The sequence below is a fragment of the Xiphias gladius genome, chromosome 2 (genome assembly GCF_016859285.1).
Source record: "Xiphias gladius isolate SHS-SW01 ecotype Sanya breed wild chromosome 2, ASM1685928v1, whole genome shotgun sequence".
NCBI classification, from domain to species: domain Eukaryota; kingdom Metazoa; phylum Chordata; class Actinopteri; order Istiophoriformes; family Xiphiidae; genus Xiphias; species Xiphias gladius.
Genome location: NC_053401.1, coordinates 653,605 through 680,157, shown reverse-complemented (window position 1 = coordinate 680,157; position 26,553 = coordinate 653,605). Strand labels below are relative to the sequence as shown.

Here is a 26,553-nt window from a genome sequence, read left to right as displayed (position 1 = left end):
AATGACAGAATGTAGCTTGAAAGCTGTTTGCAGTTCGTGATTGAAGAGAGTTATAATATTTAGATTAGAGCTAAACTAATCGATTTTAAGAAACTATTCTGCCACTATTTTGGTAATTGGTAAAACTCTCTGGTTCCAGCTTCTCAAATGTGTATATTTTGTGGTTTGAATCTCGTTGGGTTTGGGACTGTTGGTCGAGTAAAACGCGACACATGAAGTTATCACCTTCGGTTTTGGAACGCTGTGATTTTCTTTCATTGTTTTATGACAATTTATAGACCAAACTATTAATAGATTAATCAATAATGAAAATTGTGATTCGTGGTGGTTCTGCTTTGGATTTAATGTAAGTTGTAAACAGCCTAGAATTGAGCCCTGTGGAACACCACTACTGACGTCAAGAGGGTTTATAGAGAAAAGGGAATAAAGCTGTCATGGAACATTTACGAAACAGAAACCTGTGTATTGTTACAGATAAATGAAGCCAGAAATGTTACAGATTTCACGTCTGAAAGGGTTTAATGCGTGTTAACCTGTTACTAACTGTTGTGTGTTGACTTTCCGTCAGGCGAATCTGATCCACGCTGACATAGAAAGTGCCATGACCGATGCCAAAGGAGGCAAAGTGAAGAAGAGACCAGAGGCTCTGAAGTAAGAACCCATCATCAAACTCTGAGGTTTTCTTAAACAGCGTTTATCATGCTGACAGCTGATTGGCTGATCCACCTGTCCACCTGTCTGCAGGATGATCCTGAAGAGCGACGGGATCATCCCCCCTCCCCCCCCTGCTCCCGCCCCCGAACCCCCGGAATCGTCCGGTCAGGTGGACGTAAAGAGCCGCGTGGCCGCCTGGTCGGCCTGGACCAATGAGCAGCAAGACTGTGAGTGATGTCACTTGACAGGAGGAACGTATCCGTATCCAGTAAAAACAAAAACTGTTGGATATTTAAAAAAAACAACTGGGAATCATGTTAAACTCTGATTAAATCTCACACCAAAGCCTTAAAACTAGTTTTAAACCAAACGGGATTCATTTGAACCTTTTTTAGTTTAGTTGCTTTAAACCTGGATTGATGTCACCGGTTTACTGTAAATTCTGATCAACTAAAACCTCTGACTTTTGGTTCACACTTTGTGTAAACTCTCATAAGTTTATGTTCAATTCTAGTTGAGATCCCAGATATGTCAGACTGATCTTGAGGGAAAGGTGCGTAGGAGGATGCAGCAGATGAGTAGAACTGCAGAAGAACTGCGTGGAGGTTTGGGAGGTTAAACTGAAAGTAGAGAAGGTTTTATTTCAAAAGCAGCAGCTCTTCTTTTGGTTTTTGTTTCTTGCGAGTCCCCCGTGCTAGTATCAGGAGACAAAAGCCAGTGAAGGTTTTTTAAACGATGTTTTTCTCAGTGATGATTGGTCTGCAGATTGACATGGCACTCTGCATCAGAGATGTCATGTAACAGTCACAACATTACTTTACACTAAACATCAGAATGCTAACATGCTAAATGTTGAAACGTGTGGATACTTATTATTTAGTTTAGTCTGATGTCATTGAAAAGTGTATTTTATTATGTGATTTTGAGTTTTAACATCTTGGATTCAGGGATTTTGCAAATACATAAATCAAGTCAACTAAACAGACTCAACTTTACTCCACAGGAACCACGAGAATCTAACGTGCCAATTAGTTATTAACACACTGAGTTTACAGCTAATTTTACCATATTATCATTATACTGAGCACCCAGCTCAAAGTCCAGTGTGGTCTGATAAAAGCTGAAAACAGAAGAGCTAAAAATGGCTGATTTGTCCAGAGCACCATCGATGTATCGACTGACAGAAAAATACCTGTCAACTATTTTGTTCATTAATCGTTTTTCAGACCAAACGGACAAACGCTCTTTGGTTCAAGCTTCCCGGTGTGAGGACGTGCTGCCTGTCGTTGGTGTGTGTCACTGTAAATTTTATATTTTGGGGTTTTAGACTTTTTTTTTTGGTTGGATAAACATCTCAACCTGAATGCGTCTTTACCTTTTTTAACGCGGCTGTTTCTCGGTGTGTCGGGAATATTGGAGTCTTATAAAAATCCCTCAGCCGGATGTTAAATCTTCAGTAAAGCTACGCGTCCGATCGGCTCTTTGAATCTTTCTGTCAGCAGATGAGAAGCAGCGACAGGCATCGGAGGAGGACGGGCCGGTGGAGATGACGGCAGCCAGAGTGGACAGAGACGTGGTGAGTCTAAGTACTTCGGTCCTCACGTGGTGCCGTTGACTGATCTGAGAGCAGCTGGTGGACCCTGCGTTTCAATCTGTTTGTCGTCTAAACACACAATAGATAAAGGATTTAAGCTGACTGAAGAATGTCGTTTTATTTAAATGTAATCAGAGTTTGGAGGCTTTGGAAGAAAAATCTGCTTACATAAAGGAAAGTGTCAGAGCTGCGGCAAGACTGAGCCCTGGTCTGTTAGTTTAGGTTTAATCATTAGAGTCGGTAAATCCGTCCTGAATAAATGTCACGTTGAGGACGAACCTGAAGGTGACGTGAAGCCTTAAAACCTCCACATGTTCTCTCAAGAAAAGGTTCATCATTTCTCATTTCTCACAGGTTATTGGAAAAGTGACATTTTCCAGTCAGAGTGAAACAAGCTTTTTATCTCCGCAGCAAATCCTCAACCACATCCTGGACGACATCGAGTTCTTCGTCACCAAACTTCAAAAGGCTGCCGAGGCCTTCAACGAGCTCTCCAAGAGGAAGAAGACCAAGAAGGGCAAGAAGAAAGGCCCGGGAGGTGAGGACGGACGCTGGTTGTACCTCTGCCGACCTCGGATCAGAAACGTAAAACCAGTTTGTTTCCGTTACTGTCGCATCTGAGCAGTGTCTCAATGGGCGAATCCTCGACGATGAATTCCACTCATTTGCTTCAAAACCCTGAAATACCTTTAATTTTATTTTCCACGTCACCATCATCTGTGGGCCAAGACCAGAAACCCGCATTATGGTGAAGGAGTCCTGTAGGAATGATGCAAAAACTGAATCTTTCTATCTCGATTTTTCTGTTGGCCCAAAAACAGGTCATGTTTATGAATGTGTATATCCAGTTGTTCATGTTCTTTTTTTAATCCATTGTCTTGTGGGCTTAAGTAGTTTCCATCTGTTGTCATAAATGGGGAATTTCTGTTCACAACACCGTAATTAAATAAACTTTGCATTCATCATATGACTTAAAAATGTATCTCATGACTCGATTTCATTTCATTCACAGCCATTTCCATCACTCGGTTTTTGCCACTTCATACTTTTTGACCTGAATCTGAAGTGAAAGTCGTTTTCCACACGTGTGATGGGTGTTCTCTCTGATTTGTGTCCACCAGAGGGCGTCCTGACTCTGCGCTCCAGACCCCCCGGCGAGGACGAGTTTGTCGACTGTCTGCAGAAGTTCAAACACGCCTTCAACCAGCTGGTACGAGCATCTTCATGGTGAAAATGAATGCGTTTGTTTCCTAATCTTTGACAGGGTCTGGTCTGATCTGGTCTGATCTGATCTGCAGGGGAAGCTGAAGGATCACATCCAGAACCCCAGCGCTGTGGACCTGGTTCATTTCCTCTTCACTCCTCTGAGGATGGTCAGACACAGCCTCCTATAATCTCTCTTCACTTATTCTCTCCACACGAAACCTTGTCTGTATAAATGAGCTCCTGTGGATCCGTCCGACCCACCTGTCGTCCTCAGGTGATCCAGGCGTCGGGCAGCGTGGATCTGGCTCGCAGCGTTGTGGTTCCTCTGCTGACCCGGGAGGCCATCGACTTCCTCCACTCCTCAGGAACGGCAGAGGAGAGACACCTGTGGGTTGCCCTGGGAGACGGATGGACCAAATGCAGGTGAGGAGGACCGGTCTTCTCTTGTCGCGCCAAGACCGACCCGCACGTAGTGTACAAATATTCAGAGGGGAAACGAACACAAAAAGAAGACGTTGTTCGAACCCGCGGAGCTTCCAGTCCCGTCCTTCCGTCTGGGCTTGTTCACTGAAAGGGTCAGTGACAGCTTGTGTCAACATTTCACCCGGTTCCTCCGTCTCCATGTTTTTTCCGATTCTCTTATTGTCGATGCTTCTTCTTCACTGCACAGAGTTAAAAAGCACTGCACTTAGACCTTTTTGCTTCGCTGAATAGTCTGAGTTTAGCTCTGTGATTGTTCTCTCCCGATGCCGGGATTCTTCCTGTTGACTTCCAGCAGTCGTAGCCGACATTGATACCCGAACCTGCGGCGTGTTAAGAAGGGACAGACGTTAGCGAGAACGTGCTAACGTACCAACACAACGCGTTTTCTCCCAGCAGGCCGTCTGTTACTGCTCTACCTCAACCGGTCTCATTTTAGCCGACTCGGTGTTGTCCTTTGTCACACGTCTCCAGGTTGGAGTGGCCGAAGGATCATTACTTTCCTCCCTGTGCGGTGAAGTTTCGTGACGGCTGGGAGCCTCCGGCGTTGCCGGCGGCGACTCCGAGTCGAGAGCAGGAGCTGACTCAGCTGGCCGAGAGTCTCGCCGACGCCGAGATCCAGAGACGAGAGGAGCTGAAGATCAGACTGGCCCAGGAGGTCGGGATCCAGGTTTCTGTCCGTGCCCCCCGCATGTTGAATGGGTTCGCTGGTGTTTTCATCTGTTGCTCTGTCTGTGTTTGTGCAGCAGTCGGCGGCGCAGAAGTTCCCTCCCGCGGACGGGTACGCCTTCCCCAACAGCTCCTACAGCCGCATGCAGTTCCTGGACCAGGACACGGCCATGGCCGCGTTTCAGCATGCCGCCAGCCGCCGTGTAGACCGGTAACTCGGAGCCCCCGTCACGGCGCCCTGGAGAACCGGCCCCACTTTGATTCAGTTCAATTCAGTTTTATCTATATAGCGGCCAGATCGTAACAGAGGTGACCTCAGGGCGCTTTTCATTCAGAGCAGGTCCAGACCGGACTCTTCATACTCTGAACTTTTACCATTCATTAAACTGTGGTGGATGAAAAATCGCTCACTCATCTGATAATAAAGAAAGACACACGCAACAAACGGATTAAAGAACGAATAAGTAAATTAGAAATAATAAACAGATAGATGGTCATTATTGGGACATTAAATAATAAATCATTTCAGTTTTACGTTTAGTTATTTTTGCTGGTATACATTTGTATTTCTACATTTATTTGTCTTAAATACAGAAGAACAGAAATAAAGTAATATTTATTAATGTGTGTACAATAATAATAATAAATAAAGAACCTGCCCTTAGTTGAACCAGGCTTAAAACATTTCAGGACTGTGAGGCAGATAAAATCATTCAGTTTAAAAACACTAAACTAAAATGGAATAAAAGATCAGTAAAATATACAGTAGCAGAGGATTAAAAACAATAATAAAGCAGATAAGATATGTTGGTAACAAAGAAATGTGATAACATTAATAAAACATTTCTAAAAAAAGAGAAGTTTATATCATGTAGGTTTTTTTTGTTTGTTTCTGTGATTTCTCCGCTTGTTCTCCACGTGCAGCTGCGGAGGCTTGTTCCAGCCAGAAATAACGAAAACAGATGAAATATTAGGAAAGAAAAAAATAAGAAATACTCAGGGCAAGTCTAAAATATTATTACAAAATCAAAATGACCCTTAAAGTCAAAATTATGACTTTTTGTCAAAAGTCATGATTTTGAGAGTTCATATTATGTCACAGTCAAGAATGAAATTGTGTCAACATTAAGACTTTAAGTCAACTGACACACACACTTTGTGATGAGGTTATCATGAAGATCAGATCTGCGTGTGATTAGATTGATTTCTGTCATTATTCACATTATTTCCGGTACCTGAATAAGGCGTCTTTCATCCTCCATGAAAATCTCGCTTTATTTCCTCTCTTTAACTTTGAAATGTTTATTCATCATCATCTCATCTGATTCTGGTGTTTTTCTGTTTCCTCCTCTGAAATCTTTAAAAACTTTCTCCCTGAATCAAGCCTTTCGTTTCATTTTCCGCGGCTGTCCTGCTGCTGACATCAGGCAGCGGTTCCCTTTCCTGTGTTGTTTTGCTCTTTAGTTAAAAGTTGGAAATGGTTGGATCCGCTCTGGGTTTGGCCCGTTTGTCGATGTCGGTTGTGTTTTAAGTCATTTTAATTGATCTTTATTTTCTTCAAAAACGGAAACTGGTCGTCCTCTACTCGTACTGAAAGAAGAATGAGAACGAGTCAGTCTTCGTGTGTTTTTTAATGAGTAAAGATTGTTGGTTAGACTGAAAGGTTTTTGTCTCCAGAGGCAATGGATGGTATCGTGGATTTAAAAGAACAAGGTTGGGCATTAATTAATAAGTTGAGCTGTTAAACTGATCAACTAGATTTTTCAATGAGCCATTTTTAGTGTTGAAGTGATGAATTGTTCTCTTGATGTGGTATGAACCCCCCCCCCCCCCTCGGTTCCATCACTCCTGCTGCACGTTGTGTATTTTTCTGGGATCGTTGTGATGAGCTGTGATATATTTGTTTGCTATATTCCAGAAGTTTTGATGCCGACAGCAGAGGCCAAACAAAACTGTTTGCCAAATCCAAATATGACTTTGTGGCAAGAAACAGCACGGAGCTGTCTGTTCTCAAAGACGAGGTCGTCGAGGTAACGAGCTTCCTTTGGTTTCTGTGTCTTCACGGATTTCACTGCGTGCAGCACTTTTAATGTTTTCAAATACAACTTTTTACACGTTGTTTGCTGCTTTTTGTAAGAAAAAAAACAAACAGCCGATGTCGTGTAAACAGAAACTTGTTTCATTAAAGTCGCTGCTGTTAAATGACTTTTCACAAGCAGCATTTATTAAGATATTTTGGTCACGAGTCCAAAATCCCTCCAGCAAAACCTCCCCAACCAAACTCTGTACAATTTTTTAAATATTTTATTATTGGAGAATAAGACATTTTATTTTTGCTTCAAAACAGTTGTAGTCTATAAAAAGATCAGACTCTTCCTTCAACAATGTGGAATATGTTTGTAATATGTAGAATTTCTAAAAAAAAACATTATCCAAACTTCATGAATATAATGGCAAAATATAACTTAAGCAGTTGTTCGTTGAGAGACTGTAAATGAAAGTTTGTTTGTTTGTTTTAGGGTCATTATTGATTTTGGATTTACTTGTTTAACTGTAAACTCGACACTGGTCTGTCAGGTTCTTGACGACAGGAAGCAGTGGTGGAAGGTGCGTAACGGCTGCGAGGCGTCCGGCTACGTGCCCAACAACATCCTGGAGGTCACCAAAGCCGTGGACGTCACCGGCCGCGGGGAGCCCATCTACAGCCACACCATACAGGTAGGAGGCAGCGGTTCGCGCCGATGCCAGCTGTCGCTGGAGCTCACCAGGAGTTAGTCTGATTTTTCCCGTGAATCGCTCTCTCATCTCTGTCCATGTGTTTTTGTTTTGGATTAATGAAGCTCATGATGCCAAAGAAGGAGTTTGAGTTGTTCAAGGTAGGACGAAGAGTGTTTCCTTTGCTGTGGATCTTAAAGGAGCAGTTCTTGGCTAGCAGCAATCATTTAGTAAAGACTGTTCCTTCAAGAGGTTTTCTAGGGTAATGATCAGTAGTTAAACATTAGATCCTCAGCACAGTTTAAACAGCGTAGGTGACGATATCCCAGTAGGTTCAGTGGATTTTCTCCTGCAGTGAGTTTGTAGTGTTGTGAATAAAACATTTGTTTCCCGTCTCATCACCACCATGTTTATGTTTCATGTTTTTTAACATCTGCAGCAGTTGCTGGGAGAGTTGAACGAGGTAAACGACAGACTTTAGGAACAAAACTTCTCACTTCTCGTGTTTCGGCTTCAGACGGTCCAGTGACACGTCTTTCTTTGAGTGTGTCTGTGTGCTACCGGCTGCTCTAGAAAGACCGGCAGTCAATAAAAACCTGTCCCCTCTCAGAAGCAGACCACGAGGACGGACTACATCCCCGGTAAACCGCTGGTGACTCCGATGCCTCTGGCCCCCACGCCGCCCCCCCCGGCCCCCGCCCGGCTCCCCACGCCGCCGCTGCCTCCCCCGGCCGCCGGCAGCATCGGCACGGTCAGCCGCCAGAACAGCACCGCGTCCAGCGACAACGGCAGCGTCACCATGAGGGACCACGGCAACCAGAGACCTGCACCCGCCAACCGTGAGTCTTTATTAGTCTCAGATCGGCTTTTTGTTCAACGGTAGCCGGAACGCTCGGCTGCATTTACCTGATAATCCAACGATGCTCGGCAGCGACCCGTTCACGCTCAGTCGTGTCTTCGTTTGACTGCTCCGCCTCCTCTCCGCAGGCAGGAAATCGAACATGGAGGAGGTTCAGGACGAGCTGATGCACAGACTGACTTTGGGCCGCAGCGCTCAGAAGAAGTTTCAGGTTCCCCCTCGCGGCGGCGGCGGCGGCCTGCCGTCCGTCAGCATCACCTACGACTCCTCACCTGACGAGGTCAAAGCCTGGTTGGAGGCCAAAGGCTTCAGCCCAGTGTGAGTCTCAGTACACGGTGCGCCGGTCTAGACTGGGCCCCCGGACGCGTGGTCACTGTCCTGACGGTGGTGAAATAGAAGAAAAATCCAGTCCAAAGTGTGACACAGCCAGTCAACGTTACAGGACAGTTAAGAGATAAAAATCCACGATTAGGGAATAATACATCAGGTCTTGGATTTTTAAGTCAAAGCGATCAAACTAAGAATTCTGATTCAGAATCTCATAATTGTGCGAAGCCGTGAGTATTTTCAGTTTTATAATTCATAACTTTGTCCGTCTGATTGACAAGGGCTTCATCACTGATCAGATTTTAAGAAAAACTAGGAAAGTAAATAATCAGAGTTGCACTGAATTGATCGAGTCGTGGCAGGATGACAGACGTTTATCACTTCACAAGATTCTGCTGTAGAAAGCTGTGTTTACACTTTTAGTCTTCATTTTGATCATTTGTGAAACTTTAAGTTTGACTGTCCAGATTTCATGTTCCCAGGCTCCTTTATCGTAGTTTTAACCCAGATGTTTTTAGACGTTTTGGCCTGAGAAATCACCAAATCCCTGCCCACGCGGATCCAACGGCGCAGTTCCATTCTTGGCCTGCGGCCGCTTTTAATGACACGTCCTCATCTAGTGACAGGAGGGAAAACGCAGGCCTAACTTCTGACACGTCACTAAAAGCTTGATGTGGAGCCAGAAAAGTAAAAACCTTCTTCCCTGATACCTGTCCAGGTGTGTGTTTCATGTCAGAGCTCACTGTCTGCATTTCCCGTCTGCAGCACCATCACCAGCCTCGGCGTCCTGACCGGAGCGCAGCTGTTTTCTCTCAACAAAGAGGAGCTGAAGACGGTTTGTCCCGACGACGGCGCTCGGGTCTACAGTCAGGTCACCGTCCAGAAGGCCGCGCTGGAGGTGAGTGGCACCGCTCCTACATGACGCCGCCGACACAAACGCCGCTTCAAACTTCAACCTGCTCTGCTGCTGAGAGAGTTTGAGTTTTCCCGCTCTCCCTTGAGAAGGTTCTTCATCCTGCGACGTTTTGTTTGGGGAATTTATGCAAAAATAATCCGTTTTAGCTTCACGAAACAATCATTGGTTGAACTCCAGAAATAAATATTTAAGAATCAGAAAAACTCTAACTCTAACTCTAAACTCTCCTTGCAATAGGAGGTAATAGGTAGAAACATACTAAATACACAGCGAGCGAAGAGAAAAATGTGCACAAAGTAAAAAGTACAGTGCAAGAGTCTCCAGGCCACCGGGTGGTGCGGAGTCCGGAGTCTCGCAGCAACAGAGTGGGCGACGTCGCGCGGGTGCGACTGCGTGAAGAGGAAGAAAAGAACTTTCCCACTTTGTGGACGGCTCATTAGCTGTGGGAGATAATTCTGTCAGCGTGTCCATCAGTCAACGGACGCTTTCAAAGAGTTTCAGTGTTTTTACGTACAGTCAGCTGGTTATCGATTAAATATCGGATGAGGTTATATGGATTCTATCCGAGGCCACGAGTCGTGGCCGGAGCGCTTCCGCCCGATCGCCCCGTCAGACGAACAACAGCAAACCGACGAGCTCAGACACACTTTTTCAATCGCAGCACGAAAAAAGTCTTTGCTGTCGGTAGGAGAGTATAAACCTGTTAACCTCAGAATTACCGTGTCGTGTCCTCAGCTTCCTTCCTTTTATTAATTGAAGTCATTAAATGTCTCTCTTTCAAAGCTTGTTTCCACCAGGAAAGGAAAACGCATGCAGCTGTGAACGCACTGACCCAGAGCGGAAGGGCGTAGTTAACTCGCATCGCATGTAGCTTTGGTCAGACGGGGAACCGACCGCGATCGGAACCCCGTCCGCTGACACACACACACACGTCCTTTTACGGTTTGGCGTCAGTGTACAGGTAAACTCATCAATACGCTGACTCGTATTTACACAAAATGAAAGCCGCCGTCCGAGGTAGAAGAGATGTCTGGACCAGTCGTCCCACTTTGAAATATAGACCCTTTTCGAGTGTGGTAGTTTCGTCGAGTCACCGACGGACGCACGATGAAGCGTAACTCGCTGAACATTATCTGTCCCAAGGAGTTTTTCGCTATAAACACACACACTGCATTTTTTCATGCTACAGCGTTCGTGGATCCAACCCAGCACCAGTGCCCCAAACCTGACTTCCCTCAGGCCTCCTGTCAGAATTCCTGAGTTTTGTGACGAGACCACAACCACCGAGCGTAGCTTCCAGTTTGAGTTTTAGCTACTGAAGCGCGGAGAAGGCAGCATGGCACCGAATGCGTCGACTCGGGGGCACATCAGCCCTCACATCACCAGTTTGAGGGAGTGATGCATAAATTACTCATTTGACCCCTGACCCCTGACGGACTCCCTGTTTTATCAGACCTACAGTGGAGTTTCGACGTAATCTCGCTACCTCGCCCCCCTTTCGGTGCAGAGTGCTTGTGGTCTGGAGGCTGTAGGTCTGCTGAGGGTCTTCTCTGTCTTAAAGCTTTCTATCCCCCAACTCTGGCAAGGTCTGGTGTGTGGTGTCTATTTCCACCTGCAGGTTTTCTTCTGACCCTCCGTTGATCTCCTGATTCTGTTGCCACATTCATTAAGGTACCGTGATCACGTAAAGATGTTGGCGGCTTCGTTCTGTCGGCCAGATTTACAGGACCAATACCGAGACGGCGCTCAGGTTCTCAGAGACCAAAAAGAGAGCGCTTTCAGATCTGAGCTCCGTCAGAGTCCCCCAGAACAGTGATGTGGACTCGAGCCACGAATCTCATCGCTTAAGACTCGACTGTAAGAGCATTGACTCGTGACTTCACTTGGACTTAAGTCCTTTGACTTGGAATGACTCGACATGCTCCCAGTTTTCCTGACCACAGATGCACGTCAATCAATCCGACGGTAGCCAATCCGGCTGCTTCACTTAGGACTTGTCGGTCTTGATTTAAACTTGACTTGGACCTGTTGGTCTCGACTTGGGACTTGACGTGATTTAAAATGATGTAGTTCCCGAGTCTGGCCGTCAGAATCAGGCCCCAGTTGTTTCATGTGTAGCAGCATTTTAAGGTAGTGCCAGTATTTGTCCTCCTGCTGTGGCTGCTCAGTACAGTAAGTCCTCCTTAAACCCCCCGAATGAACCAGTTCCAGATCGCTCCACTTCCTGTTGACCCCTGACCCCCCGTAGAGACCGGGATGTAGATCTTTTATTGCCTGGAATGAGGTCTGTGTGTGTTAGCTTAGCTTTGAGTAGCGATCAGCTAATTGTTTGAGTTGTTCCAAACGGCTGCATCATGTCAGACTCCATTTACTGAAACCACAGAATTTATTTTAACCGAGTTTTGTTTGTTGGGTTTTGTTTTTGTTTTTTACAACTGGGTGTTTTAGCTGCTTTTTTTTTTTTTTTTTTTTTTAATACTCATAATTTTTTTGACCATAATGAAAGAAATGAAGCCCAAACAACAACAAAACCCAGAATCTTCCTCTAACTTATGTCACGTTTCAGTCTAGGATTTCAGGATCTAAATCTAGGATTTTACCTGCAGCTGGTTGCACAAAGACGGACGTTGACTACAACGTAAAACAAAAAAGAATAGTGACGACACTTAAGAAGTAATGATTCATCAGTATAGGAATTAATAAAAACACAATACACCCAAATGAAAGCTGAAACAAATACATAAATAATTAAAGGCATAATTAAATGAATAAATTGATCAATTATCAGTAAATTCAACATTTCTGCTTTAATGTAGAAAATAGTTTGTTTTTTAGAAATGTCTTTAATTTACATCATGACAACATTCATTCATTCAATTATGCATTTAATGATGAATGAGAGATTAATTTCTCTGTATTTATTTCAGCATTAAAACTAATCCTGCTTTCCACAAAATGCTCATTATCACGGTTTGTTTTGTTTTATTCAAGTCGTATTAGAGAGAAACTCCGACTGGCCGGACTAAACCAGTCCAACAGGTCTTTGTGTGACCAGTTTTTAGAAAGTCTTAGAGGCACCTCTGTTACCCAGCATGCCTCCTGACTCTCACTGTAGATATTTTTCATCCTCACGCTCTTCACAGCTCGCAGCAGCCACCAGAGGCTTCCTGAGGTTGGTTAAGGCCCGGCTGAGTTTACGTGGAGTTCGTATCAAGTTCGGACAAGTTCAAAAAGAACAACCCATGTAACCACAGCCGGCGCTGCTAGGCTCTGATCCACCGGAAGATTTTCTGGCCCGATTGGCTGATGAAATCTTCCGATTTCCAGGAGTAAAGCGGCTCAGTAGATTATTGGGCAGATGCTCAGTCGCTTCGCAGGCGGCGAGAGGTCGAGGGGAGACTCTCGAGGGACCGCCGGAGAAACCAGTAGACTGCTGTGTGTGAAGGTCGTCCACGGAGACGCCTGCGACGTTTAACATTAGTCAGCGTCTACAGCAGAGCGAACGAGGTTATAACAATATAAATACAAAATTTTGATTGTTAGAGAAACAAACCGAGGCTGAATATGAAATGGAACCAGACCAGCAGACGACTGAGTGTCCGTGTGCTGCGGGGATTTAACGAACTGAGGGAGAAACGTTTGGTGAAGTAGGAAGCAGCTGGACGACGGATACTTCTGCCAGGAAAATGGAGAACAGTTGATGCGCCGCCGTGAAACGTCCGGCTGTAGGTTTATCAACAACAGACAGACAAACAACAACTTAGCAAACCGCTGGTTAGCGAGAGACACCGCGGAGATTTCTTAGAGCTACGCGAGGCGCTAAACGCTCGTTCCAGCTAAAATGTCGGAGCCCATGATGGTCAGGATCATGACAGTGGTTCCACGAGAGTCTCCCGAGATCAGTGTTTTCATTTTGTGTTTGCTTTTACGTCTTCTAACCAGCTGTCTGTTTTTCCTTCCTTCCTTTCTCTTCCGTCCTCCCTCTCTCTGCGTCTCCAGAAGAGTTCAGGCTCTGAGCTCCAGGAGATCATGAGGAGGCGGCAGGAGAAACTGGCAGCCAGCACCTGTGATTCAGGGGTGGAGTCTTTTGACGAAGGCAGCACCCACTGAGCTCCTCGAGGCTTCTTCCCTTCCTTCCGTCCTCCTTTGCTTTCTTTTTTTTTTTTCTTTTTTTCAAACTGCAGCCTGCTGTTTTCTCGCACTCTCGATCCTCAGGCGGCGACTGATCACGCCGAGTTTGTGGAGATCATGCGACGCAGGCAGGAACTCCTCAGCTCGTCTCCGTAGAAAATAAAAGCCGGCCGATGTTTGGACCATCCGCTATGTTCAAGAGAGAATATCCTGCCACGTTTGCCTGAATTTCATGTGAACACTTTTGGGACTCCGGATGCTGTTTTCTCTTCTCGAGCGGAAGAGTTTATACGACACGCGTGTAAACGTGAAGGAAGCCGCTCAGTAGCTCATCTTCCAAAGCGAAGCCTCTCAGTATTAACGTCAGGAGAAGGGCTGCTGGGTCGTCGGCTCCAGTTTGGGCCTCTCACGTATCGTTACGCTGGAGTTTTCCCGAAAGAGAGAACCCCGGCAGCAAAACTCACCACTGTTTCAAAAGAATGTCCACAGTCTTGAGACTCTTCTAACCGTCGGCAAAAAGAAAAATAAGTTTTGTTACCAACGTGCATCATATTTAACTCGTGAGCTCGAGATATTTAAGTAGCAGTCGTTCTCAAAATGTAAAATAACATTTATCTAGAGAAATATACCTTAGAAAACATCAAGATAATTTGTCCTACAACCAAGATACCGTCGTAACTTGTTTGTAGGAAGGACAGCATGGACACAAAAGATAATTAGTGTGTAAAGGCTGTTACATACTGTATCATCTTGTGTGTATCAGGCACCATAGAGTCTTTGACGTTTCTGAAAACACCTTTAACATTGTGCTAAGTGTTCTCAAGCGAACACCCGAGCTTTTCACAGATGGTCACAGATTCATCTTTCAGAAAAGCAGAGGTTGATCTCTGAGACTTATACTTGAGGGACTCAAACTGGGGCAGGTAGTTAATGAATTTACTGTTCTAGGAAATACATTCATAGAATAATAAATATAACTGTACAGTTCAGATTTTTTTTTTGGCCTGAGAGAATTACAATATTCATAGTATATAATCTTTTTATTTTATGGTTATACCAGAAGTTTCAATAACTTAATATAATTAATGGAAGAACTGATCAACTGAAAAAGCAAAGGAAATGAAAACTTGTTCCCTGAAATGCACAAGAATTTTATAATGATTTCTAATTAATGAGCATCATGTGCTTTAGTTAATGAAACGATCACAAAGAAACAATTACTGAAGGTGATATTAGATCTGGTGATCGGCATCTTTGCACAATAATCAATAAAATGTAGATGTTTCTGTGTGTGGATGTAAAATGACTCAGAATCAGTTTAGTGTTGTTTAATGGCTGTAGGCTGCTTCACGAACTCTCAGACACCGAGTCTTTTTCTTGACGAGGTCGGGTGTCGTCCAAACACTGAAACGAATGTCTGTCCGCTGACTCAGCGATGCTCCCGCTTCACATGATGAATGATGAATGTGTTTTCTACAGGCTCCGCCCACAGCACCAGGTAGCCTCGCGTTTGGGGGAAAATTAAAAAAAAAAGAAAAAAAAGTCCCGTTAGTCATCTTACGTCATCACGTCACCGGGTTGTTGATTAAAACAGGAAGCGGCAAACCTGTCACCTGTGGGCAGAGTGAGTGTTAAACGCGCACCTGGGTGATTCGTGACCACGTCCGGATGAACTGTTCTCGGTTGTTGTTTCTTCAAATGTTGCTGTTTATCTGGGCTACAGAACATTAGCGAGTCCAACTCGAGCTCCGTGCTACTACTGACGGTCACTGTTGTCTACAATAGCTGCTGTAACTCGGCTCTTTGGTCATTTGCACTTGTCTGACGCCGTTTATTTCCCGCCTCATCACTCGCCGATTCCCTGAGTTGGTATTTTCATCGCTCCTGGTGTAATAACTTGTTTGAAGGGAAAAGCAAAATTAAACACGAAGAAATTTGATAGTTACTCTCAGACTTGGTTCTTGAGCAACGATTGTTCTCGGGTGTAACTTTCACACACACACATGCGGAATTTCGATTTAGACCCGGTGCAACTTTTAGACTTGTTAATGTTACAAACTTGAGTTTTCACTTCAGAAAAATACCTAAAGGTCGAGTATAAATTTATCTTGTAGTTAGCAGAACCTCCTGCTCAACTGTTACACGCTTTGCATCAATTAAACCGACAGTGGGAATAATCGTTAGTTGCAGCCCTGCTGTGGAGAGCTGGAGTCAACAGTAATATAAAGCTAATTGAATACATTAATGCAGTAAGTTGACTAATGGGACAAAATACTAAAAAGTTGAGTGTTAATGTCATAAATTCTCAAATTTTGGCCCTAATGTAAGAGTCAGAGAACCAAACTCAATAAATGAATTCAGTAAAGCGTCTATTTCCACAGCAGAGTAATGTCGTACTCGCCACGCTGCTCAAAACACTTAAACACTACTGTTTTTGTTCACAGTTTATTTTTAGTGAGTTCTACTTTGCCGTTTTTTCGATCACTTGAGTTACTGTCAACACTGCCTGCCCAGATGTTTCACATTAAAAGTCCTCCAAGGTCTCAAAGGGCGTAAACCCTTCCTTTCCCGGTGGGCTTTTAATATGAAAAAGCTGCAGACAGCGTCGGGTTGTCATTGATCAGCACTGATCAGAAAAATGGCAAAGGGGAAGTTACTGGGAAAAAAAAAAAAGTGAATGAAAAGTCAGAGCAGCAGATTGCTGAGAAATGACGTGACCCTGTTCCTGTAAATGTACCATGTGACCTGTTATAGTATCCCTCAGTTTTTTACCTGATTTGTTTGTGCTGGCCACAAACTTTCTCACACTCTTCCATTGTTTTGAATGCTGACTCTTATTTGAGAATTTACAGTAAACTCTCTTCTTTGAACATCTTCCTACAAAAGTCAGTGACCAAAAACCGTTGATCCATCAACACAAACTAGTAACTCCGTGACTGTTTTTGATGAGTTTTCTACCGAGCAGCCTGAAACACCAGATTATCCACTTGCTGGAGAAACTGTTGTATATAGAATGTGTGTGTATATGCTTGCATAGAAAGAATATGTACAAAAATCAGCCAGGACATTCTCTACTCACTGTGGCATTGATTGTATTGATTTTGTTTTCCACTTATGCACTTAAGTTTTTGGGCTGTTTTTATTGGTCGAGCATAAATTGTGTGTGTGGGGCGGGGGGGGGGATTATAAAGGTTATTGTCTGAACTGTAGCACAACACTGTATTAATACTAATGATTAACGCGGAGTAGTTGACAGTTTATGTATAATCGCTGTTGTTAATGAGAGCAGAGTAAAGTTGCTGTATTTAGTGAACTGTCTTCGTACCCAAACAGTTCTAGAAGCCAATCAGAAACGTTATTGAGAATTTCACTACAAATAAGCATTTGTATGTTTATAGTTTTCATGGTGCCTTTTCCATTTAAATCAGCTCATTCTGCAATAAAACATTTGCAAAAATCATTTAATGTCATCATGTCATAATGTTTTTACGGCCCGACTTTGATTGTAGCCGGATTGGGTATCAAACCTTGATATTTTAGGCCAGCCCTAGAAACGCAAATGTCTGTCACTGAGTGATGAAGTAACACCATTGGTTGGCCGGCCAAGTGTTGGAGCTTACCAATTGGTTGTTGCTCTTTCAATTAATTGGCGTGAACAGTTTCTATTGCGTTATCAGGAGGCGTTTTCAGGCAGTGTTGCCAATTTAGCGCCCTAGCTGCTAGATTTAACGACTTTTCATACCCCTGTAGCGACTTTAAGAAAAAGCACCTAGCGACAAATCCAGCAACTTCGTGGAAAATCCTTAGCTACTTTCCATAGAAGAGAGTCGCCAGTATTGTCCCGCGAGTGCGAGGTCGGGGTTTCCCTCCACAGACAACACCCCTCTACGCGGGTCAGCTGACCCGCGTCAGGTAAATGTTGCTGAAATCACAGAACGGCCATTGTCGTTAACCTGCAGCGGTTCCACAACAGTTTTCAACTACGTCCTCAATTTCGCATGTTGTCCATACACGGTCCAGGCGTATACTTGGTTTTGTCCTGGCTTTTTTTTTTTCCGAAACATGTCCGTGGCACCAAATATTGAAAACTGTCAAGTACCTAAATGTAGCATCAAACTTGCTGGTGAGTAAATCTTTTTTGACGTATTCTTTTACCAGACAGTTCGTTGGTTTTCAGAATTTTCCCAGGTTTGGACTGTATTTGATTGATTGATTGAACAACTGCTTGTCTAATTGGCATTGTTTTACCACGTTTTACCAGTGTCATGGAAAAGCCAAAAGGAGAAGCTGAACTACTGAGATAATTGAAATATTTTTTTGTTAAACTGCATTTTCAAATTACAATTTTCTAAGAATTCATTAGTGTATTTTTAACTGATGTACTTATCGACTGTTAGTTTTTGTAAATCCCTTTTTAGTTTGAACTATTTATTGATGGATTAATATTTAATTCCTCTTTGCCAATTAAAATATATAATAATGAATTACTTTTATTTATAGGTTTATAACAATTTGTAAACAAATTTATTTATGCCTCGTTTTATTGTACAATCAGTTATTAATGAATTAATGCTTTATTACTATTTCTGTGGCTCTTGTCGTCCTCCGTGTAAGTGAACCTCTAGTGTAATATCTTAAGAAATGCAGGCTGAATTGGTAAAAAGTCAAATTTTTCCTCAAATCCGCCATAAAAACGTAGCGTTTGGTCTCAGTACTGAAACTTGTTGGTACCGTTATCGGTAACATTTTGAACGACACCCAGACACTGGAGGAGTTTGTCGTTAGAAACTGAAACACGGCACATTCAACTGCAACATTTTATTTTGTTCCAACACGCACACAAACATTAAAACTCCGTGACAACGATCCGAGTTCGAGATCATTCCGCAAATTTTAAGTGACACAATGCACAAGAATGGCACCAATGACGTACAAGTTGACTGGACACACACTAAGCAAGAGAAAGAATTGTAGAAGAGTGTACAGTGCTGAGCTTTCGGACATTGTCTGCAGGTTGTTGTTTTTTTTGTTTTTTGTTTTTCCTTTTTTTTGGCAGTTGTATCAAAGTGCGTTTCTCCGGCCAAAGACGAGTTTCCAAACGTCTGTTCAGCCGAAGCCCCAAGAAACCAAACCACTGATGAGAGAACTTAGCTTCTGGCTCAGGTAATGATTCACATATACAACGACTTTTAAAAAAACAAACCTCTAAAGCAACATTTCCACAAGAATTATTTTGTAATGACGAGTAGAAACAGAACAATTAAGCAGTAGTAGTAGTAGTATGTACAGTACATTTGATATCTAAGAGTGAAATGTAACCAATTTCAGATCGAGTGGCGACCAAACCAAAGTACCAAACCTCTGAGGATCTGAGACGGCAAACAGGTAAACACTTCAGGTGTTTGAACCACAAGGCCACAATGACGAGTCATTTTTACAAGTCAACACTGAAGTGTCCAACAGCCTTTTTACAAACATTCGTTAATATCTTAAATTTTTCTACAAATTACATACAAGGTGTCATCAAAATAACGGAAACGGCAGCAACACTTTTTCTTTATTAGGTTGCAATTACAGTTGTGATGAATCCACAGTTAATAACTACATCAAATTCATACTGTTTTATTCAGCTAAAGATCTCGTGAGGCTGTTTCTTAAGCTTAAACACTTTTCTATTAGAGAAATGTAGTTTATTTAAAATCAACTAAAACAAAACTTTTTTTTGTAGCAAACTGTATTTGCAAAGTAAGGCTGCGCCCCAGAAAAAATTTCAACAAAAAAGTCTAACAGCTTGTTGACTGAGAGTAAATGTTGGGTGTTTAACTGGCGTTTCCTGCCATTGGCAGCTCTGATGATAGAAGACGGGCGCTGGCAGTAAATTAAATATATGTTTGTATAAATATGGGAAAACGTGTATCACATTGGACTTTTTATCCTGTCCTCTGTTTGGGGAACGGACCAAAAAGAAAATGCTGTTTGTTTTCCAACTCTCAGCCAAACCTTTTGCTGTGCTCTTATTTTGACGACACCCTGTACATCCTGAATGGAGTATAAAACTTTGGGTTAAAGGAGGTCGACCACTCTCGTCTGTTCAGTAGACATTCTCTCCATTCTTCAAGGAAGTCAGAAATGTGGATCTTTCTTTTTGCCCTTCGAGTCAACTCTTCTGTAGACGGATGGAAAATGGCGACAACTAAATCCTGGTAGATAAGTTGGCTGTGACAGAACCAGCAGACACGACGCTTCAGAAAATGGCCTCACAACTATTTTCTCTTCAGTAGTCGTGAGTGCAAGACAAACAGCCACGAGGGCCCCCAGAAGAACCCAAATTTAAACTCGAGCGGCATTCCCGTTCATTGTCTTAATTATGTTTTTAATGTCACGCTTTCTATTTTCAAGATGTCCCACCATTTTGGGGGAATCGCCCCGAATCAAACTACCAGTTGATATGTAGACACTATACTAAAAATCAATATCAAAATTTGGGGTTTATAACACAAAATATGGTGCAGTGCCCTGAAGATAATCGTGGGAGAAAACCTTTATTCACTAATAGAAGTTCGATCGGGTTGACATTTAATTTTGGGAACTCTATATTAAAAAAAACATAAAATAAAATTATGGCAACCGATTTTAGTATTTAGGTATTTTTGACACTGAAGTTTAGAATTAAAACAAACTTTAGGAACGCAATTCCAAATATGGGTGCAATATTAAATTTTTCAATTTCAATGTAAACGTAGGTCGTGCTCTGTAAGAATTTTACGAGCATGAATTTTGGGTTCGCCTCACACCTTTTGGAATTGAAACAAAAGTTACATGAGTCAAAAACCAGTTTTTTGATCAGACTTGTCAGTCATCCCGCTACCTGTTTGCTTAAATCACTGCAGCTGTCTGTACCAATAATCTTCGGTTAAACTGAAATTAAATTTGGTGTTTGGCGTGAGATGATGCAGCACCATGGATAAAATCTGGGATAGTAACATACAAAAGCAGTGAATTTTTTTTTTTTTTTCTATATTTCCATTTTCTAGACGGATAAATTTGTAGTTTTATTAAACTGCTATTAAATTTTCGCACCTTTACCCGTCCGTATCTGATTGAGGAAAGAAATCGCGGTTGGGGCCCCAGAGAGGCTCGGCCGGAACCGGAGATATGTTTCTGTCATTTCCCTTGATATCGGGTCTTAACGTAATTTCTCAGTGGTTTGGGCAGTTCGGCTGTCTGGTGAATAGTCTCTCGTCTGTCCTCAGACACGTCGCTGTCAGATATGATCCTTCTCTCCGCTGATTGTTGCAGCCGGCGAGATCACAAACCTCCACAGTAGTTTAAAGTTAACCCACATCCTTGGTTAGAAAAAGAGCCCCCGGTGCACAGGACGGGACCAATACCGAGCGACACGGCTGCACAGTTGCTCCTCCGTGGGCAGAAGCAGCAGAAGCTCTTCCCTTCTTCTGTCAGTGGGTCAGGCGGCTCCGAGGCCTCAGTGCAAATACAAACTACAGCTCTACAACCACAGTCTCTAGCGTCTAAACTGGCCTCTAACACGCCGGGTAGCGACGGGACGGCAGCACGAGGCGCCCGTTTCCACGGGAAGGCCTTCGTTCGTGCAGACCCAGCAAACATGCGGACGTTCGATGTCGATGCGACGGGACGGAACAAAAAATTTGGACGCCGATGTAGTCGAGCAGCATTTAGTGAAACCAGGACCCAAATGTTCTGCGGACGCTGCTCTGAAGCCGATATCTGGAACGTTCAGGACGTTCAAACTGCAGCAACGTTTTTTCCTAAAAGGTGACGTGACCGCGGATCTATTTGTTTCACCAAAGGTCGCGGATGTCGGCACCTTCCACCAGGACTGAAAGTCGAACCTCCGAGTGTTTGACTAAAAAAAAAAAACCAGCGTCATTGTGCCGAAACATAAAAACCTTGTGCTCATTGTTGGGCCAAACGTCATCCTTCGTCGAATGCTTGCTGGGTTCTATTTCTGGGCAGCCGTCCTGGCGGTTGCTTGACACGTTAGAGCAGTCGGCGTTTTTAATGATCAGCGTGTCATCGTCCCATGTTTGGCAGTGTGTAACGTCGCAAACGGCCGGGACGGCGAATGCAAAAACTAACACTAACGAATGAAAAATGACTTACGAAGCGGAGGAAGAGGCCAGTGTGCTTGCTGGTTTTTCAGCGACTCCTGAGATTAAAAAACATAAATAAAACGAAAAACCGCCGACTCGGTTCTGCCGACTCGTCGCTTCGCGTCGTCCGAACGAGGACGGTCGCAGCGTAGACAGCCGATCGGCAGACGGAGCCGGTTAACACTCCTCCGACCCCACGTTGACGTGCATCGGTCCAGTTCAGAGGGCAGGTTGGGGTTGAACATGTTGGTCAGTCGGTGAAGGCTCCTTAAGGCAAATCTCCATCCCATGCTTTAACACCAATTCAAAAAAAAAAAAAAACTAGATTTTTTCTTTTCTTTTTTCCCCTCTTGTCGTCGAGATGTTCGGCTGTTTTGTGTTTTGATACTGATGATGAAGCGGATCTTCTTCTTCTGCAGAGAATGGATGCCTGAAGCACAGGAGGTTGGGCGTGTTCACAGCCTGCAAGACAAGGAGTAGGGAGGTAAGACACCCGGATCTGGAGAGGTCAGTTTGTTCATTGCTCTGCAGGTTTCACATCATCGTACTTCCAGCCGATCAGAAGCCAGGAGGATGCTGGAAGTAAAAGGTACCACGTTGAGTTTTTTGCAGAGCAGGTCAAAGTATAAAGCTTCCAAATGAAATAATTACTGAATAAATATTTACTTGGGTTTAACTGGAGCTTTCCCCTGTAATTAAGACTTAACACTTCACTTTAAATCCCCCATTTAACGTTTCTAACCGACTCTGATGCAGCTGTGAGCAGATCCAAGAACACGTCTCAATTTTTAGCGTCTGTTCCACATATTTTCTATTATTCCATCCCGTGGTTCATCACTAGTTCATCCAGCAGCCGACGCTGATAAACACTGGGATCTGGTCACAGCTGCATCAGAGTCTGTCAGAAACCGGTTATCACGTCTTGATCTCCATGATAAATGTTACTGACTTAAAAAGGTTTTCTTGTAAAAATGTAGTTCATCACACCAAGACCTTACTGCACAGCGCCCCCTGGTGGTCAGACCTTTGACAGTTTTTCTTCTGCATCACTGGTCATCAACGCTTTTACAGCTCAAACGCATTTAACTCTACAAACCTGTAAAAACTAATGAAACCAAAACTTAGGTTTTTTAATTTCCTACAATTTTACAATATTTTTCTAAAAAGAACTAACTTATTACTGATTCTACTGGAAGATGGCAATTTAAATTTAAATGAGGTCAATAAAAAGAAATTTCTTAATTTCTAAAATAGAGATTTGTCACGAGCATATTTCAGAAACTTGCCCATAAACAAAACCTTCACGCAGGCGTTAGAGGTGATGCTACAGACCGGGGCTGTCGCTTTTTCCTGCAACTGCATTTTTTAAAAATGAAAAACATCTGTTCTATTCTTGGTGTTTCCGTCCAGGGTTTAGGTTAATCACATTGATTTTTATTGAGCTTTTCCTCAAGGACAAAGTGAAGCTCTGGGTTTTTGACACAATGAGCTGAAAACCATCGTTATATCCTGCTCAAGGTCTCAGTGATGTTCGTGTTGTGTGACTCACCTCTGGAGGAGGCTCGTCATTATGTCTTGCTGGCGTTCTCGTAGATGACATCAGAGGTGATGGACTGCTGCTTCTTCTTCTGCCACATCAACAGGACACACTGATGGATGAACACGTACTGCTCCTGCAGAGAGGAAATCACAGCCTGAAACTGACCTGAAAACGGTGAGTCGCTCAACGCCCAGAGCAAAGTCGTCTGTTGGCAGCTTGAGTGAGCAACGTTGTGCCTTCTGCATTTTCACAGTTTCAGTTCCCATAAAAAGACCGAGACTCTTCTAATAGAAAACCGTGGTGCCACAGAAAGGAAACGCTGCGACCTGTAAGCGGTCCACCTGTGCTGGCGGTCCAACACGAGCTGATGAATTTCTCTCTTTTTTTTAAGATCTGGCCCTAAAGCCGTTTCTCTGGAGTCCTCACCTCAGTCTGGACCATGGACAGGCGGTGCGATCGCATTTCAGACACCATGCCCAGGATATCGGCGAACTCGTGTTCTCTGATGTGCTGCATCAGTCGGTCCAGAGCGATGAAGGTCCCGGTCCTGCCGACTCCGGCGCTGAGGACCACACGGACAGAAAAGCTCTGCTGTCACTACGGTGACGACAGTTCAGCCACAACAAGAGGAAAATAGGACGTAATGGACGTTACATCATCTAACTGCATGGCTCAGTGTGAGGACGTGATCTGACCCCAATCCCGGGCACCAGAGCTCAGAGAGTCCCTCTCTGGCTTCCTCCGAAGTACCGGATGAGCCAACGGCGGCTACAAGTACAATGCAAGATGGAAAAAACCAACGCGACCACGTCCACAGACTGAGGGACCCCTGTCGGGATCCGGGATCGGTCAAGTATAAGAACCGAACTTAAAGATCCCGGTTAATGTAACGTTGTCCAAACGTTTTTAAACTCTCAGCACTGCTACTGGTTTTGGCCTCCAGAGACCCTGTCCTGACCTGCAGTGGACTACGATGGGGTCTTTGATCCGGTTGGCCTGCTGACGGACGATGTGGACGAACTGCAGGATGCTCTCGATGGCGTTGACCGTGGGGACGCCGTGATCCGGCCACGAGGTGTAGTTCAGGTGGAGGACGTCCTGAGTCTCGTCGGCCTGCGGGGGGCGACAGCAGCACAGGGTCGTAAAGTGACGGACGTGTCTCTTTACTGCAGGAAGACATTTATGGACTGACGGGGGTCTTTCTGTTATTTATCCTACTCTCACTGAAATCAAAGGGGTGGACAAAATAATAGAAACAGCTGTCAGGTCGTAAACAGGAGAGAAAACAACTTAGATCAGAGTGAGTTTCCCTCACTTGTCTCTCAGGGCTTCCGTAGTACTGGTTCCATGACAAATACTGATTTTTGGAGATAATCTACAGAAGTAACTGCATCCACCGAAGGAAAACCACGGGGTGTTTTGTTTTTTCCCTTAGGAGATAAAAGATCGCTAAGAATCAGCATCTAGTGGTCATTAGAGGAACTGCGGCTGCTCCGTCTGTTTGAGTCTTAAAAACGACCGCGAGAGGGGCCCCACGCCTCAGGTTGGTAAACCGGTACTCACGTATCCCAGTCTGAACTTCCTGATGGTCCACTCCGGAGCCTCGTTCTCGGAGAGCATCTCCACGCTGATCTCTCCGTACAGCACAGGTTCGTCTGTGAACGGCCAGTAGTGATCACACTTCACCTGAAAACACAAGTCCGTCGTTTTCAGCAGAACAAGCCGCAAACTCAACATGCGACGTAGTCGAGTCTAACACGAGGTCAAACAGCGAATGCTGGATGTGGAAATAAACGACTCTCTATCTTGAATTTACCCTGTTGTACATTGGAAGTTGGTTATTTTTTTTTTTTAAGACGGCAGCCTCCTCATCTGATTCTATCCTGGATTTTTCAAAGTTATGATTGTAATGTTCTAATTTTCTGTGTTGTTCACCTTATGGTGCTGTGGAATATAACATTAGACAGTGAAACAAGCGAATATGATTTAAAACTCAGCTCATTATTAGAAATGATTTCATCCTGGTTCATTTAACAGAATTTCTTTAATAAACTCTTATTAAAGAAATGAACCAGGATGAAATAACGTTTCACCACAGTAATAATGAGCTGAGTTTTTAAATTTGTAATGTTGTACTTATACCAAATGCCTGTCACAGGAGTAATTCATGCCATTAGCTGTGGAGCTTGTGATTCGGGGTCGTCTGTCTCACCTCTGAACCTGATACAGCAGATGCAAAACCATCCCTTATTTTCCCGCTTGCAAAAAATAAAATGAAATAAAGATCAAGAAGTTTGTTGTTTTTTTTTGGGCACTGGGCTCTTTCAGTTTCAACTGAGATGAGGAATGTGCTATTTAAAAAGAATCAGTTTCCATGGATGTAAAAGCCATTGTGTGACATGAGTCTGTGAATAGCTCCGAGGGAAGAAAGACAGGAAACCGAGGATGACGTACGGCGGCGATACGCTGACATTGTGAGGATAAAGCCGAGCCGTCCTGTTTCCTCTCCGAGAAAGCGGAACTGAAACTCACCCTCCGTCGCTCGTTGCACTGGGTGAGCATGACGATGATGGGAGACTTCTGCTGCAGAACCATCTTCCAGAAATCATTGCGGGTCTCAGGCAGCGGGCCCTGAGTGGCGATGTACTCTTTAGCGTGTTTGTAGCCCTGAACGTCACACGGAAACACACAGTTACCACCAAGTTTCTGAATATGTCTGCACACTGAATGTAATGTTGACGCTGTTAGATCATGTATATTACGTAAGTGCAGCGCATTCACCAAAGAAAATAGAGGCTTTATGTCGTAGTTGTGAGATCCTGAGCTTCCACATCAGAGAGGAAAGGGTTCACCCGAGGCCAGAGACTTAAACCTCAACCACGGCATTAAAGAAAACCCAGCTGTTACACACACCCTCAACGTTTGCCTCTTTTGCTACAGTCCTGCCGGACCTGAGACCTGAAAACGTGGAGACCTGTCAGCAGCTCAGGGTCTTTGGCCTGAGCTCAGGCTCAGACCTGTGCACACGGAGCTACAACACCCCCCCCACATGATGGACTGTCTCATGGTTCCATTAACCAGCTGGAAGTAGAATTCTAATTTAAGTATTTTTCCATAGACTCAAAATATGAAAACACAATCTTTTGCTGGTGTTTCAGATGCAAATTTGAAACGATTTATTTTTAGCTATTAAAAATAATATTTTAACTGTGTTTTTTCTTCTTCGCTCTCCCATGAATCACCTGGTGACCCTCTGGAGGGGCCCGACCCCCGGGTTGGGAACCAGTGGACTAAACTCTCTCCCTGTCTATGACGTAGCTAAAAGCAGCT

At 43.9% G+C, this 26,553-nt stretch overlaps 2 protein-coding genes and 1 long non-coding RNA gene across 11 annotated transcripts in view; 2 read left to right on the top strand and 1 right to left on the bottom strand.

The window, feature by feature from the left end:
* The window catches only part of eps8a (epidermal growth factor receptor pathway substrate 8a), a 43,158-nt gene extending 26,147 nt beyond the window's left edge, over positions 1–17,011 (top strand). For 3 of the 6 annotated variants that reach the window (XM_040152479.1, XM_040152489.1, XM_040152500.1), the window contains exons 7-21: positions 569–651; positions 745–881; positions 2,154–2,230; positions 2,660–2,786; positions 3,370–3,458; positions 3,547–3,621; positions 3,729–3,877; positions 4,409–4,592; positions 4,681–4,814; positions 6,522–6,633; positions 7,181–7,321; positions 7,929–8,157; positions 8,306–8,495; positions 9,270–9,402; positions 13,420–17,011. In XM_040152479.1, the coding sequence (XP_040008413.1) occupies positions 569–651; positions 745–881; positions 2,154–2,230; positions 2,660–2,786; positions 3,370–3,458; positions 3,547–3,621; positions 3,729–3,877; positions 4,409–4,592; positions 4,681–4,814; positions 6,522–6,633; positions 7,181–7,321; positions 7,929–8,157; positions 8,306–8,495; positions 9,270–9,402; positions 13,420–13,530 (1,971 nt within the window). In that variant the 3' untranslated portion in view covers positions 13,531–17,011. The remainder of the gene's footprint in view (positions 1–568; positions 652–744; positions 882–2,153; positions 2,231–2,659; positions 2,787–3,369; positions 3,459–3,546; positions 3,622–3,728; positions 3,878–4,408; positions 4,593–4,680; positions 4,815–6,521; positions 6,634–7,180; positions 7,322–7,928; positions 8,158–8,305; positions 8,496–9,269; positions 9,403–13,419) is intronic. The other 3 variants (XM_040152529.1, XM_040152519.1, XM_040152509.1) reach the window with 3 other exon arrangements.
* A 1,569-nt stretch (positions 17,012–18,580) lies between these two features.
* Positions 18,581–26,553, bottom strand: part of ptpro (protein tyrosine phosphatase receptor type O) — a 53,031-nt gene continuing 45,058 nt past the window's right edge. For all 3 annotated transcript variants that reach the window (XM_040140681.1, XM_040140689.1, XM_040140699.1), the window contains 6 exons: positions 25,756–25,890; positions 24,787–24,909; positions 24,182–24,336; positions 23,650–23,785; positions 23,233–23,356; positions 18,581–22,145 (listed from right to left, as the gene is read on the bottom strand). In XM_040140681.1, the coding sequence (XP_039996615.1) occupies positions 23,252–23,356; positions 23,650–23,785; positions 24,182–24,336; positions 24,787–24,909; positions 25,756–25,890 (654 nt within the window). In that variant the 3' untranslated portion in view covers positions 18,581–22,145; positions 23,233–23,251. The remainder of the gene's footprint in view (positions 22,146–23,232; positions 23,357–23,649; positions 23,786–24,181; positions 24,337–24,786; positions 24,910–25,755; positions 25,891–26,553) is intronic.
* On the top strand, positions 18,887–23,730 carry LOC120797231. 2 transcript variants are annotated; one of them, XR_005708474.1, is made up of 4 exons: positions 18,887–18,936; positions 22,103–22,167; positions 23,202–23,397; positions 23,615–23,730. It is a non-coding gene; the product is annotated as an uncharacterized LOC120797231 (long non-coding RNA). The 2 variants fall into 2 exon arrangements; XR_005708473.1 differs by having other exon boundaries at positions 22,103–23,397.